Below are 12,464 nucleotides of genomic sequence, written 5' to 3'. Positions count from 1 at the left end.
CTGCCTTATAGGAGAAGAAAACAAGACGCCACCCGTCCAGTCTTCTACCTTATAGGAGAAGAAAACAAGACGCCACCCGTCCAGTCTTCTGCCTTAAAGGAGAAGAAAACAAGACGCCACCCGTCCAGTCTTCTGCCTTATAGGAGAAGAAAACAAGACGCCACCCGTCCAGTCTTCTGCCTTATAGGAGAAGAAAACAAGACGCCACCCGTCCAGTCTTCTGCCTTATAGGAGAAGAAAACAAGACGCCACCCGTCCAGTCTTCTGCCTTATAGGAGAAGAAAACAAGACGCCACCCGTCCAGTCTTTCTGCCTTATAGGAGAAGAAAACAAGACGCCACCCGTCCAGTCTTCTGCCTTATAGGAGAAGAAAACAAGACGCCACCCGTCCAGTCTTCTGCCTTATAGGAGAAGAAAACGTTGATAATAAAATCAAATAAAGATGTTGATCACAAAGACACGTCACAACAATAAAAACGTCCTGAACGCACGCCAAGTGCGGCCTTTAGGAAGCACGGCGTTCTTTCTCTACCCCGGCAGCGCTCACATTATCTCGGTGGGAAAAGGCCTCTTTATTTGGTCAGTGGAAAAGCGGGTGTGGGCATGGTGGCCGCTCGCCGCACGCCCGTCTGAACGTAGAAAAAAACAAAATAGCAAGGGACACTTAAATGTTGGATTCCAACATGGAACGTTAAGTGGTGGACACGTTCCCAATTATCCCGCCCAATATGGGGGGGAGGAACTCAAGGCTCCGGCTCCGCCTCCTCGCCGTGTTTCTGCACGTGTGCGAGCATCCCCTGCGTAACAACACAACATCTACTGTAAGCTCCTCCCCCTCCAGGTAAGGCGACGGCAGGAGATTACCTGCTTGGAGCCGCCGCGGGCGCAGAAGAACTCCTGGCAGTCTCTCCAGCGGCACCGCAGCGTCTGCACCTTGTCGCCCGCGTGCTCGTTGACCAGGTGCTGCTGCAGGTGCTCCATGACGCCGAAAACCTGCGAGCAGCCGTGCCACTGCAGACACACGAGGGCGACAAAGAGCATTGTGGACACATGAGGGCGACAAAGAGCAGTGTGGACACACGAGGGCGACAAAGAGCAGTGTGGACACACGAGGGCGACAAAGAGCAGTGTGGACACATGAGGGCGACAAAGAGCAGTGTGGACACATGAGGGCGACAAAGAGCAGTGTGGACACATGAGGGCGACAAAGAGCAGTGTGGACACATGAGGGCGACAAAGAGCAGTGTGGACACATGAGGGCGACAAAGAGCAGTGTGGACACATGAGGGCGACAAAGAGCAGTGTGGACACATGAGGGCGACAAAGAGCAGTGTGGACACATGAGGGCGACAAAGAGCAGTGTGGACACATGAGGGCGACAAAGAGCAGTGTGGACACATGAGGGCGACAAAGAGCAGTTGGTGTCCCACAGGCCTTCCACTCAACATGATGACCACTAAACACATTTTACAGTTTTAAATGCAGAAAACTATGTGAAATACCATAGTAGTTGTACTTGTAGAAGTAGTAGTAGAAGAAGTTGAAGTAAAATAAGAAATAGATGAAGAAGAGGAAAAAAAGTAGAAGTAGTAGAAGAAGAAGTAGAAGAAATAGAAGAAGTAGTAGAAGAAGAAGAGGAAAAGAAGTAGAAGTAAAAGAAAAAGTAGAATAGGAAGTAGCAGAAAAAGAAGAAGTAGAAGAAGTACAAAAATAAGTAAAACAAGAAGTAGTTGACGTGGAAGTTAAAGAAAAAAAATGTAGAAGAAGCAGAAGAAGGAGAAAGAAAAGAAGAGGGAGAAGAAAAAGAAGAAGAAGGAAAAGGAAAAAACAAGGAGAAGGAATAGAAGAGGGAGAAGGAAAAGAAGGAGAAGGAGAAAGAGAAGGAGAAAGAAAAGAAGAGGGAGAAGGAGAAGGGAAAGAAGAAGAAGGAGAATGAGAAGAAGGAGAAAGAGAAGGAAAAGAAGAAGGAAAAGGAAAAGAAGAACAAGTAGAAAGAAGAAGAAGGAGAAGGAGAAGAAAGAAGGAGAAGAAGGAGAAGGAGGAGAAGATGAAGGAGAAGGTGAATGAGAAGGAGAATGAGAAGAAGGAGAAGGAGAAGGAAAAGAACAAGAAGGAAAATAAGAAGGAGTAGAAAGAGAAGAAGGAGAATGAGAAGGAGAAGAAAGAGAAGGAGAAGAAGGAAAAGGAAAAAAGGAGAAGGAGAAAGAGGAGAAGGAATAGAAGAGGGAGAAGGAAAAGAAGGAGAGGGAGAAGGAATAGAAGAGGGAGAAGGAAAAGAAGGAGAGGGAGAAGGAAAAGAAGAAGGAGAATAAAAAGAAAAAGAAGGAGAAGGAAGAAAAGGAGAAAGAGAAGGAGAAGAAAAAGAAGGAGAAGAAAAAAAAGAAGGAAAAGGAAAAGAAGAAGAAGGAGAACAATGAGAAGGAGAAGAAGAAGGAGAAGAAGGAGAAGAAGAAGAAGGGAAAGAAGAGGGAGAAGAAGAAGAAGGAAAAGGAAAAAAGAAGAAGGAATAGAAAAGGGAGAAGGAAAAGAAGAAGGAGAATGAGGAGGAGAAGAAGGAGAAGGAGAAGGAGAAGGAGAAGAAGAAGAAGGAAAAGAAGGGGGAGAAGGAGAAGGAGAAAGAAAAGAAGAAGAAGGAGAATGAAGAGAAGGAGGAAAGAAGGAGAAGGAAAAGAAGGAGAAGGAAAAGAAGGGGAAGGAGGAGAAGGTGGAGAAAGAGAAGGAGAAGAAGGAGGAGGAAAAGAAGAAGGAGAAGGAGAAGGAAAAGAAGAAGAAGGAGAATGAGGAGAAAGAGAAGAGGGAGAAGGAAAAGAAAAAGGAGAAGAAAAAGAAAAAGAAGGAAAAGGAGGAAAATGAGAAAGAGAAGGAGAAGAAAAAGAAGAGGGAGAAGGGAAAGAAGAATAAGGGGAAGGAAAAGAAGAAGGAGAATGAGAAGGAGGAGGAGCAGAAGGAGGAGAAGGAGAAGGAAAGAAGGAGAAGGAAAAGAAGGAGAAGGAGCAGGATTTCCAGTTCATTTAATCATCAATCATTATAAACGTAGACATTTGGTTTCATTTACTCTTTCAATGTCTATTCCATCTATTTGTATTTGTGTGTGACTTTCTCTTCTACTCTTACCAAATATCATTATTTCACTTTTACTGACATTTAAGAATAGTCAAACCATCTTTTTCATTTGTTCATTTCAAATATTGCACATCAATATGAGATAGTTATTATTATTATCAAAACATCAGACTTTTCTCACAGCATTACATCTTTCTGCACTTTTTTCATAAATGTTTACCGCTTTTTCATTTCATTTCACTTTGACAATATTCTGCGGGCCACACTTGAGATCCATGAAATCAATTATTGCTGAATGTCTTCTTACCCTGCAGCGGTAGTTCTGTGACAGGTTCAGCTCCACGGCCTGCACGCTGCCGTCGTAGCAGCCCGTGTAGATCTGAAAAAAAGACCACGCGTGTTCCAAGTCCAGTCTTTGAAGAAGCCGTTTGGTGTTGACTCACCTTGTTCTGGTGGACCGCCATGCTGGTCACCATGTCCGAATGTCCGGCGTACACCTGCAGCTGCTCTCGAGACTGTGGAGGGAGGAATAAAGCTCAGGCTTGGTTCAGTCCACAATGCGTGATGCAAAGGAAGGCACCTGTAGGTCGTAGACGCGGACCAGTTTGTCCAGGCAGGCGGTCAGCATCACCTTGCCAACAACCGTTACCACGGTGACGGCGTGACTGTGGCCCTTGTAGACGCGCACCAGCTCGCCGCTCTGCACAGAAGACGCCGGCGTCAGCCCACCCATCCCGCCTGCACCTGCACGCTACGTGAAAGAAGGTGGACTCACATGGATGTTGTGCGCGTAGACGTTCTGGTCGCTGGAGCCGCTGAAAACCATGTCGTTCACAACCTGGAAACAAACGTCGTTAACCTTGGCTCCATCTTCTTAGAACACACAGACAGCACTATTGGCAATAACAAAGCAAAAACTAAAATAATAAAGGATTTGAGGTAAAACGCCACCTTCCATGCCACACCGGGGAAAAACAAAAAATACATGTACGGTAAATGCATATGTATAATAAAACAAATATAAATAAATAATATAAATATTACATTAATAAGTTAATAAAACATGAGAATAATAGTGGACATGTTAATGATTAAGATGAAAAACAACAGGATAAAATAATACAAACCAGATGATTAGTGAAAAGCCTGATTAAAAAGTTGTGTCTTTAGCCTTTTTTTATAATTTCAACGTGAAGAGGCGTGTGTGTGTGTGGGGGGGGGCACCTTCATGCAGAGGACCGTCTTGGTGTGTCCCCCCAGCGTGCGCAGCAGCAGACCGGTCTTGGCGTCCCTCACGCTGATGGTGCTGTCATAGGAGCCCACCAGTAGGATCCGCCTGGAGCCCTCTTGGTACGACGCCAGGCAGCTGACGGCCCGCGGGGCGTGGCACTCGAACTCGTCCCTCTGCTTGTTGCTCTGAAGTCACAAACACACCACGGCGTAAGCCACGGTGCGTCGCGACTGGGCCGTCACACCGCTGCGTCACTCACGGTGAGGTCGAAGGTCACCACATTGCCGTTGGCCAGACCGGCGTAGAGAAGCTTCCATCGGCTGTGGAGGCAGAGGACGCGGTCTGCCAGACTGAATTGCTGCTCCAATTCCTTGGTCTGTGAACAACACAAATAAGACCTTCTCACGGACATGCCAATCATCCGTCAGTCAACTACAGACATATAAGAGTCTGATAATTAATTTCAGGGGTGTCCAAAGTGTGGCATTATATGCTGCACACAAAATAAATACCCAATCTGCACGCTAAACAAAATAAACATTTATTTTGTAGGATTTTGATGACATCTATTAAACAAGACAAGAAGCAAGGAATTAAACAGAGACAGAATTAAATTTGGCTCAATTGAGGAGAGACGTCTGGCCTGTACTCTTGTACAGTCTCCACTACGCTCCTCTTTTATTTGGACTTTCCCTGATTACATGGCAACGGCTGTTTCTAAGGGACGGGGGTCGTAAACAGCCATCGCCTTTGATTAAAACAGTTGAAAGAAAAGGTCGTAAAACAGTTCACTTTAATTAATAGGTCATTGACCGGAATTACTCACATTGTCCACAAGATGTCGGCACATATCAGAATGTCCGATATTTAAAATGAATTTGGAAACACCGTGTGACGTCGTCTCACGGGCCAAACTGAAGACCGTAGTTGGACACCCCTGAGCTGGATAGTTTTAAACAAAAAATACCTTAAGATTGTAGCACCGGATGGTCTGGTCGCTAGAACCAGAGTACAGGCGGCGCTGCAGGCAGGGTGCGGCCGACACCAACAGGCAGCTCACTTTGGACGTGTGGCCCGAAAACACGGCGACACACTTGCGGCTCTGCGAGAAGATAAGAGGTCACGCGTACGCCCAGAGCGGAAAAATGGTGTGCGTGCGCCCACCTGCAAGTCCAGGGCTTTGACGGTGCGGTCTCCCGAGCAGGTGTAGAGCAGGCCGTTGTGGACCTGCATGGCGTTCACCGCCTCCTGGTGGCCCTCGAACGTGCCGCAGGACGTGTCTGAGAACAATACAGGAAAACACGTCAAATGACGTTACTAGATATTTAGATGGTATCGTCGTAGGGGCGTAACGGTACGTGTATTTGTATTGAACCGTTTCGGTACGGGGGATTCGGTTCGGAGATGTACCGAACAAGTAGCTCAGCTCGCTCGCAGTCCTGGCTTGAGGTGAAGGCTAATTCGCTTTTAGCGTAACGTTAGCTCATTTTGCGGTGTGAGTGTGTGTGTGTGTTACGGACAGCAAAGCCCTGTCTATCTGTTATTTCACTTTACCTTTTTCTGTGTTGATTGAGCTGTGTTGAAGCAGCAAAAAAGGACATTATGTTAGATGAAGAGTTTCTGTCTCTGATAGTTGATATAATAATGTAAGTGCATGAACTCCATGGTGTTCAGGGATGAATAGTCTCTCCTATTGCTATTGTACCATTTTTTCAGCTATAGTTACATTAATCATTAGTAATGCAGCAGCCTAGTTTTGAATGGCAGGGTCCCTGCTATCACATGTTGATAAAAATATAATATTTACATAATAAAAATCAACTACAGGCTTCCCAAATGCTGTAATAAATTAAGCATGAGTTGACTTGAAACTGTTTAATGTTGCACTTTTTATATGTAGAAGAAAAGTTTTGTCATTTTATTTAATCTGAGCAACAACTTGAGGCAGTTTAATGTTGATTAACGTGGGCAGAATTATTATAGTGTTCCCAATGTTAAAAGGATAAAGCTATTGTTTACAAATTAGGTAAATAAATAACCAAAAATGTTTTATTTTGTTGTTTTCTTACTGTACCGAAATTAACCTAACCGTGACCTCTAAACCGAGGTACGTCCATCCATCCATCCATCTTCTTCCGCCTATCCGAGGTCGGGTCGCGGGGGCAGCAGCCTAAGCAGGGAAGCCCAGACTTTCCTCTCCCCAGCCACTTCGTCCAGCTCTTCCCGGGGGATCCCGAGGCGTTCCCAGGCCAGCCGGGAGACATAGTCTTCCCAACGTGTCCTGGGTCTTCCCCGTGGCCTCCTACCGGTCGGACGTGCCCTAAACACCTCCCGAGGGAGGCGATCGGGTGGCATCCTGACCAGATGCCCGAACCACCTCATCTGGCTCCTCTCGATGTGGAGGAGCAGCGGCTTTACTTTGAGCTCCCCCCGGATGACAGAGCTTCTCACCCTATCTCTAAGGGAGAGCCCCGCCACCCGGCGGAGGAAACTCATTTCGGCCGCTTGTACCCGTGATCTTATCCTTTCGGTCATAACCCAAAGCTCATGACCATAGGTGAGGATGGGAACGTAGATCGACCGGTAAATTGAGAGCTTTGCCTTCCGGCTCAGCTCCTTCTTCACCACAACGGATCGATAAAGCGTCCGCATTACTGAAGATGCCGCACCGATCCGCCTGTCGATCTCACGATCCACTCTTCCCCCACTCGTGAACAAGACTCCTAGGTACTTGAACTCCTCCACTTGGGGCAGGGTCTCCTCCCCAACCCGGAGATGGCACTCCACCCTTTTCCGGGAGAGAACCATGGACTCGGACTTGGAGGTGCTGATTCTCATCCCAGTCGCTTCACACTCGGCTGCGAACCGATCCAGTGAGAGCTGAAGATCCCGGCCAGATGAAGCCATCAGGACCACATCATCCGCAAAAAGCAGAGACCTAATCCTGCAGCCACCAAACCAGATCCCCTCAACGCCTTGACTGCGCCTAGAAATTCTGTCCATAAAAGTTATGAACAGAATGGGTGACAAAGGGCAGCCTTGGCGGAGTCCAACCCTCACTGGAAACGTGTCCGACTTACTGGCGGCAATGCGGACTAAGCTCTGACACTGAGCATACAGGGAGCGGACAGCCACAATGAGACAGTCCGAGACCCCATACTCTCTGAGCACTCCCCACAGGACCTCCCGAGGGACACGGTCGAATGCCTTCTCCAAGTCCACAAAGCACATGTAGACTGGTTGGGCAAACTCCCATGCACCCTCAAGGACCCTGCCGAGAGCACAGAGCTGGTCCACAGTTCCACGACCAGGACGAAAACCACACTGTTCCTCCTGAATCCGAGGTTCCACTATCCGGCGTAGCCTCCTCTCCAGTACACCTGAATAGACCTTACCGGGAAGGCTGAGGAGTGTGATCCCACGATAGTTAGAACACACCCTCCGGTTCCCCTTCTTAAAGAGAGGAACCACCACCCCGGTCTGCCAATCCAGAGGTACTGCCCCCGATGTCCACACGATGCTGCAGAGACCGAGGTACGTACCGAACCGAAATTTTTGCGTACCGTTACACCCCTGTGTTGTCGTGAACTAACTTACGGGAAGACGTCCATGTCGTCTGTGGAAATGACACTTCGCTGTAAAGAGTAGTGGTGGACAACCTTTTAGCATCAGCTATGTCAAGAACAAAACTATTTGGATGTTCGGGTTTCACCTCTCAGATGATTTACAAATGTCCATGTCGCTGGTGGAGGTGACCTCGTTGCACGCCAGGCTCGGCTGCTCGGCTCTGGACGGGTCCGGGACGCGAGCCGGAGGAGATAACGAGGTCCCGGCTGCGGTCACGTCCATCTTTTCCTCCGTCAGCACCGAGGGGTCCGGCTCGGGGAGAACGAGCTGTTCGAGAGGCTTCCCGCCCGGCCCGCTCACTTCCTCGTCGTTGTCCATCTTCACACTGCCCCCGCTTGGCAGGGAGGAGGTGCTGACCTGAGTGCTGCCGCTGGACCTCCTGTTCCCTCGGAGCCACCTGGGCCTGGAGGCTTCGGCGTCCATCTCCGTGTCGCTGCTCTCGGCCCGCACGCTCCCGTGAGCCTTTTCCAGCACCTTCCTCTTCTTCAGCTTTCTCACTCGCTTGCCGCCGCCCGGCTCGCAGGCCGCGGTGGGGGCCGCGGGGGTCTCGAACTCGAAGGCCGAGCGCTCGGCGAGGCTGCCCGTCTCGGAGCTTCTCCTGCTGCTGACTGAGGATTTGGAGTCCAGGCTGTGTAGGGCAGAGGTGGGTAGAGTAGCCAGAAATTGTACTGTTACTTCAGAGATTTATTACCGTATTTTCCGCACTATTAGCCGCACCTAAAAACCACAAATTTACTCAAAAACTGACAGTGCGGCTTATAACCCGGTGCGCTTTATATATGGATTAATATTAAGATTCATTTTCATAAAGTTTCGGTCTCGCAACTACGGTAAACAGCCGCCATCTTTTTTCCCCGTAGAACAGGAAGTGCTTCTTCTTCTACGCAAGCAACCGCCAAGGTAAGCACCCGCCCCCATAGAAGAGGAAGCGCTTCTTCTTCTACTGTAAGCAACCACCCGCCCGCGTAGAAGAAGAAGAAGAAGCGCGCGGATATTACGTTTCATTTCCTTTGTGTGTTTACATCTGTAAAGACCACAAAATGGCTCCTACTAAGCGACAGGTTTCCGGTTCATGAAAAGACGCAATCTCTCCATCCGCACACGGACTACTATTTCACAGCAACTGCCTAAAGACTTTCAAGAAAAAGCTGGCTACTTTCCGTGCATATTGTAAAAACAAGATAGCTGAAAAAAAGATCCGGCCAGAGAACATTATCAACATGGACGAGGTTCCACTGACTTTTGATATTCCTGTGAACCGCACTGTGGATACAACGGGAGCACGTACGGTGAATATTCGCACCACAGGGAATGAGAAGTCATCCTTCACTGTGGTTCTAGCTTGCCATGCTAATGGCCAGAAACTTCCACCCATGGTGATATTCAAAAGGAAGACCTTGCCAAAAGAGACCTTTCCAGCCGGCGTCATCATAAAAGCTAACTCGAAGGGATGGATGGATGAAGAAAAGATGAGCGAGTGGTTAAGGTAAGTTTACGCGAAGAGGCCGGGTGGCTTTTTTCACGCAGCTCCGTCCATGTTGATATACGACTCCATGCGCGCCCACATCACGCTGGTTTTTAATATATTATTAAAGTTTGACTGACCTATCTGACCGTTTTTTTGACATTCCTTTAGCGCAGTTAGATGCGGCTTATAACACGGGGCGGCTTATAGGTGGACAAAGTTTTGAAATATGCCGTTCATTGAAGGCGCGGCTTATAACCCAGGGCGGCTTATGGTGCGGAAAATACTAAATGACATATATACGGTACTCAAGTAAAAGTAAGGAGTAGTCACCCAAATATTTACTTGAGTAAAAGTAAAAAGTATGTTGTTAAAAAACTACTTAAGTACTGAGTAACTGATGAGTAACCTGTTCGTTTAATGATGACAGCAACAAATAATGCACAAAAACATAAACATAGCAATGAACAAATTCAGAGCCAGGAATATCTCTTAAGCAACTAAAACAATAATATATATTAAATAATAATACATTAAAATTAAAATAAATTAAGGCAAACTGAGCCACAATAACTTAACAGCACCATAGGCTCAGTAGGCAGAGATTACAAAGGAAAATAACAAGTTAGCCTTTACGCAAACCATAAACTCTGATAGGTGTGGGCTGCACCTGGGAACACACTGTGCACTTCTGATTGGTGTTTGAATGTATGCGTGTGTGTGTGTGTGTGTGTGTGTGTGTCTATGAGGCTGCAGTGCGTTAATAAATGTCCCCACACGATGTACATTTGACAGTGGTTCACAGCAGGGAAGCTAACTTCAGTCTACGGTGACAGCCAAAATATCTACTAACGTTACTTACCGCCATGTGCTTCCTCAAATTTGACGTTGAGTTCATGTAAGCTGAAATGTCCACTTGTTTGAGAAGACACATATGACAACGCATTACATAACTTTTTTTTGGTTGTCTGAAGCGTGAACATCGATTTTATGTGAGGCCAGGGGTGTTTGCGTTCGTTGTTGTCTCTGCCATTGTTGTTTGCCGCTGAAACTTTATGTGCAGTTAATCATGTGACCGCCTGGCTCTGTTTGATTGCTGAAACGGAGTCAAACGTCACCAGTGACTAGGGATGTCCCGATCCGATAATTGGATCGGATCGGCCGCCGATATTTGCAAAAAAATGCGTATCGGCAAGGCATGGGAAAATGCCGATCCAGATCCAGTTTAAAACAAAACTCCGGTCCGTGTTTTCCAACGCACCGATTTAAATAATACATTCCACTTTTCTGCTGCTCCCTAATTTCCGTTCCGCATTTTCCAGCACACCTTCAACACATCCACAGGTCTGTGGATTCTCACGCAGTTGCTTTTAGCTGCTGGCATTACACGACAGGCTCTTCTCACTCTTTCCTGTGTCTCCCTCTCACAGACAGACAAGCGCACCTTCTTATACACGTCACATACTGTCACGTCATACGTCACATACGTATACGCCCTCTCCCAGCAGAGCGTCCTCTGCGCACGGCAAATCTATGCCACGCACAAAATCAAATAAAAAAATAAGCGCATAACAACTTTCGACACGCGGACACGACAGAGAAAACCGTTTTCGTCATCATTGTTCAAATATTGTGACGTCTGTCGAGACGCTTATCTCCATTCGGTGCCACACGTCCACACCATCAAAATGCCGAGGCAAACATTTCCAGATCAACACCGTATGAAAAAAATAGTGATTTTTTTTAGTTGTGATTTCCTTCTCTGCATGAAAGTATAAAAGTAGCATATATTAATGCAGTATGAAGAAGAATGTTTTAATGTAGACACATAGAATCATCATACTGCTGTGATTATATGCATCAAGTGTTCATTCAAGGCTAAGGCAAAATATCGAGATATATATCGTGTATCGCAATATGGCCTTAAAATATCGCAATATTAAAAAAAGGCCATATCGCCCAGCCCTAGTTCAATGATGCCATTTCTGTTTGTCATGTATAATTTTGTCTATTTTGTGTTTATCCTTGAATAAACAGGTCAGTTTCTTGTTACCAACCATTGTGTATTATTCAAACTCCCCTAATTTAACTGGCTAGTTGTTATCAAGAGTACTAAAACCCTTTTCAACATGATTCTGACAACTAAGTAGGCTAAATAACTTTAAACTTTAATACATGCTCGGATAGGCCGGTATCGGTCAGTATCGGTATCGGATCGGAAGTGCAAAAACAATATCGGATCGGAAGTGCAAAAACCTGGATCGGGACATCCTTACCAGTGACTGCATTTGATTGGTGAAACGGAGTGAAATGTCACCAGTGACTGCATTTGATTGGTGAAACGGAGTGAAATGTCACCAGTGACTGCATTTGATTGGTGAAACGGAGTGAAACGTCACCAGTGACTGCATTTGATTGGTGAAATGGAGTGAAATGTCACCAGTGACTGCATTTGATTGGTGAAACTGAGTGAAATGTCACCAGTGACTGTATTTGATTGGTGAAACGGAGTGAAACGTCACCAGCGACTGCATTTGATTGGTGAAACGGAGTGAAACGGAGTGAAACGTCACCAGTGACTGCATTTGATTGGTGAAACGGAGTGAAACGTCACCAGTGACTGCATTTGATTGGTGAAACGGAGTGAAACGTCACCAGTGACTGCATTTGATTGGTGAAACGGAGTGAAACGTCACCAGTGACTGCATTTGATTGGTGAAACGGAGTGAAACGTCACCAGTGACTGCATTTGATTGGTGAAACGGAGTGAAATGTCACCAGTGACTGCATTTGATTGGTGAAACGTCACCAGTGACTGCATTTGATTGGTGAAACGGAGTGAAAGGTCACAAGTGACTGCATTTGATTGGTGAAACGGAGTGAAATGTCACCAGTGACTGCATTTAATTGGTGAAACGTCACCAGTGACCGCATTTGATTGGTGAAACGGAGTGAAACGTCACCAGTGACTGCATTTGATTGGTGAAACGGAGTGAAACGTCACCAGTGACTGCATTTGATTGGTGAAACGGAGTGAAACGTCACCAGTGACTGCATTTGATTGGTGAAACGGAGTGA

The 12,464-nt window shown here is 46.7% G+C and overlaps 1 protein-coding gene across 2 annotated transcripts in view; it reads right to left on the bottom strand.

Annotated features, from left to right (window-relative positions):
- Positions 1–315: 315 nt before the first annotated feature.
- The window catches only part of znf106a (zinc finger protein 106a), a 104,409-nt gene continuing 92,260 nt past the window's right edge, over positions 316–12,464 (bottom strand). For both annotated transcript variants that reach the window (XM_061987644.2, XM_061987643.2), the window contains exons 12-23: positions 8,007–8,549; positions 7,892–7,929; positions 5,459–5,574; positions 5,262–5,396; positions 4,554–4,670; positions 4,288–4,479; positions 3,839–3,901; positions 3,644–3,763; positions 3,507–3,578; positions 3,371–3,442; positions 865–1,011; positions 316–797 (exon numbers count right to left, since the gene is read on the bottom strand). In XM_061987644.2, the coding sequence (XP_061843628.1) occupies positions 744–797; positions 865–1,011; positions 3,371–3,442; positions 3,507–3,578; positions 3,644–3,763; positions 3,839–3,901; positions 4,288–4,479; positions 4,554–4,670; positions 5,262–5,396; positions 5,459–5,574; positions 7,892–7,929; positions 8,007–8,549 (1,669 nt within the window). In that variant the 3' untranslated portion in view covers positions 316–743. The remainder of the gene's footprint in view (positions 798–864; positions 1,012–3,370; positions 3,443–3,506; positions 3,579–3,643; positions 3,764–3,838; positions 3,902–4,287; positions 4,480–4,553; positions 4,671–5,261; positions 5,397–5,458; positions 5,575–7,891; positions 7,930–8,006; positions 8,550–12,464) is intronic.

The sequence above is a fragment of the Nerophis lumbriciformis genome, linkage group LG26, assembly GCF_033978685.3.
Source record: "Nerophis lumbriciformis linkage group LG26, RoL_Nlum_v2.1, whole genome shotgun sequence".
Taxonomy (NCBI): domain Eukaryota; kingdom Metazoa; phylum Chordata; class Actinopteri; order Syngnathiformes; family Syngnathidae; genus Nerophis; species Nerophis lumbriciformis.
This window is presented reverse-complemented; position numbering and strand designations above follow the sequence as displayed.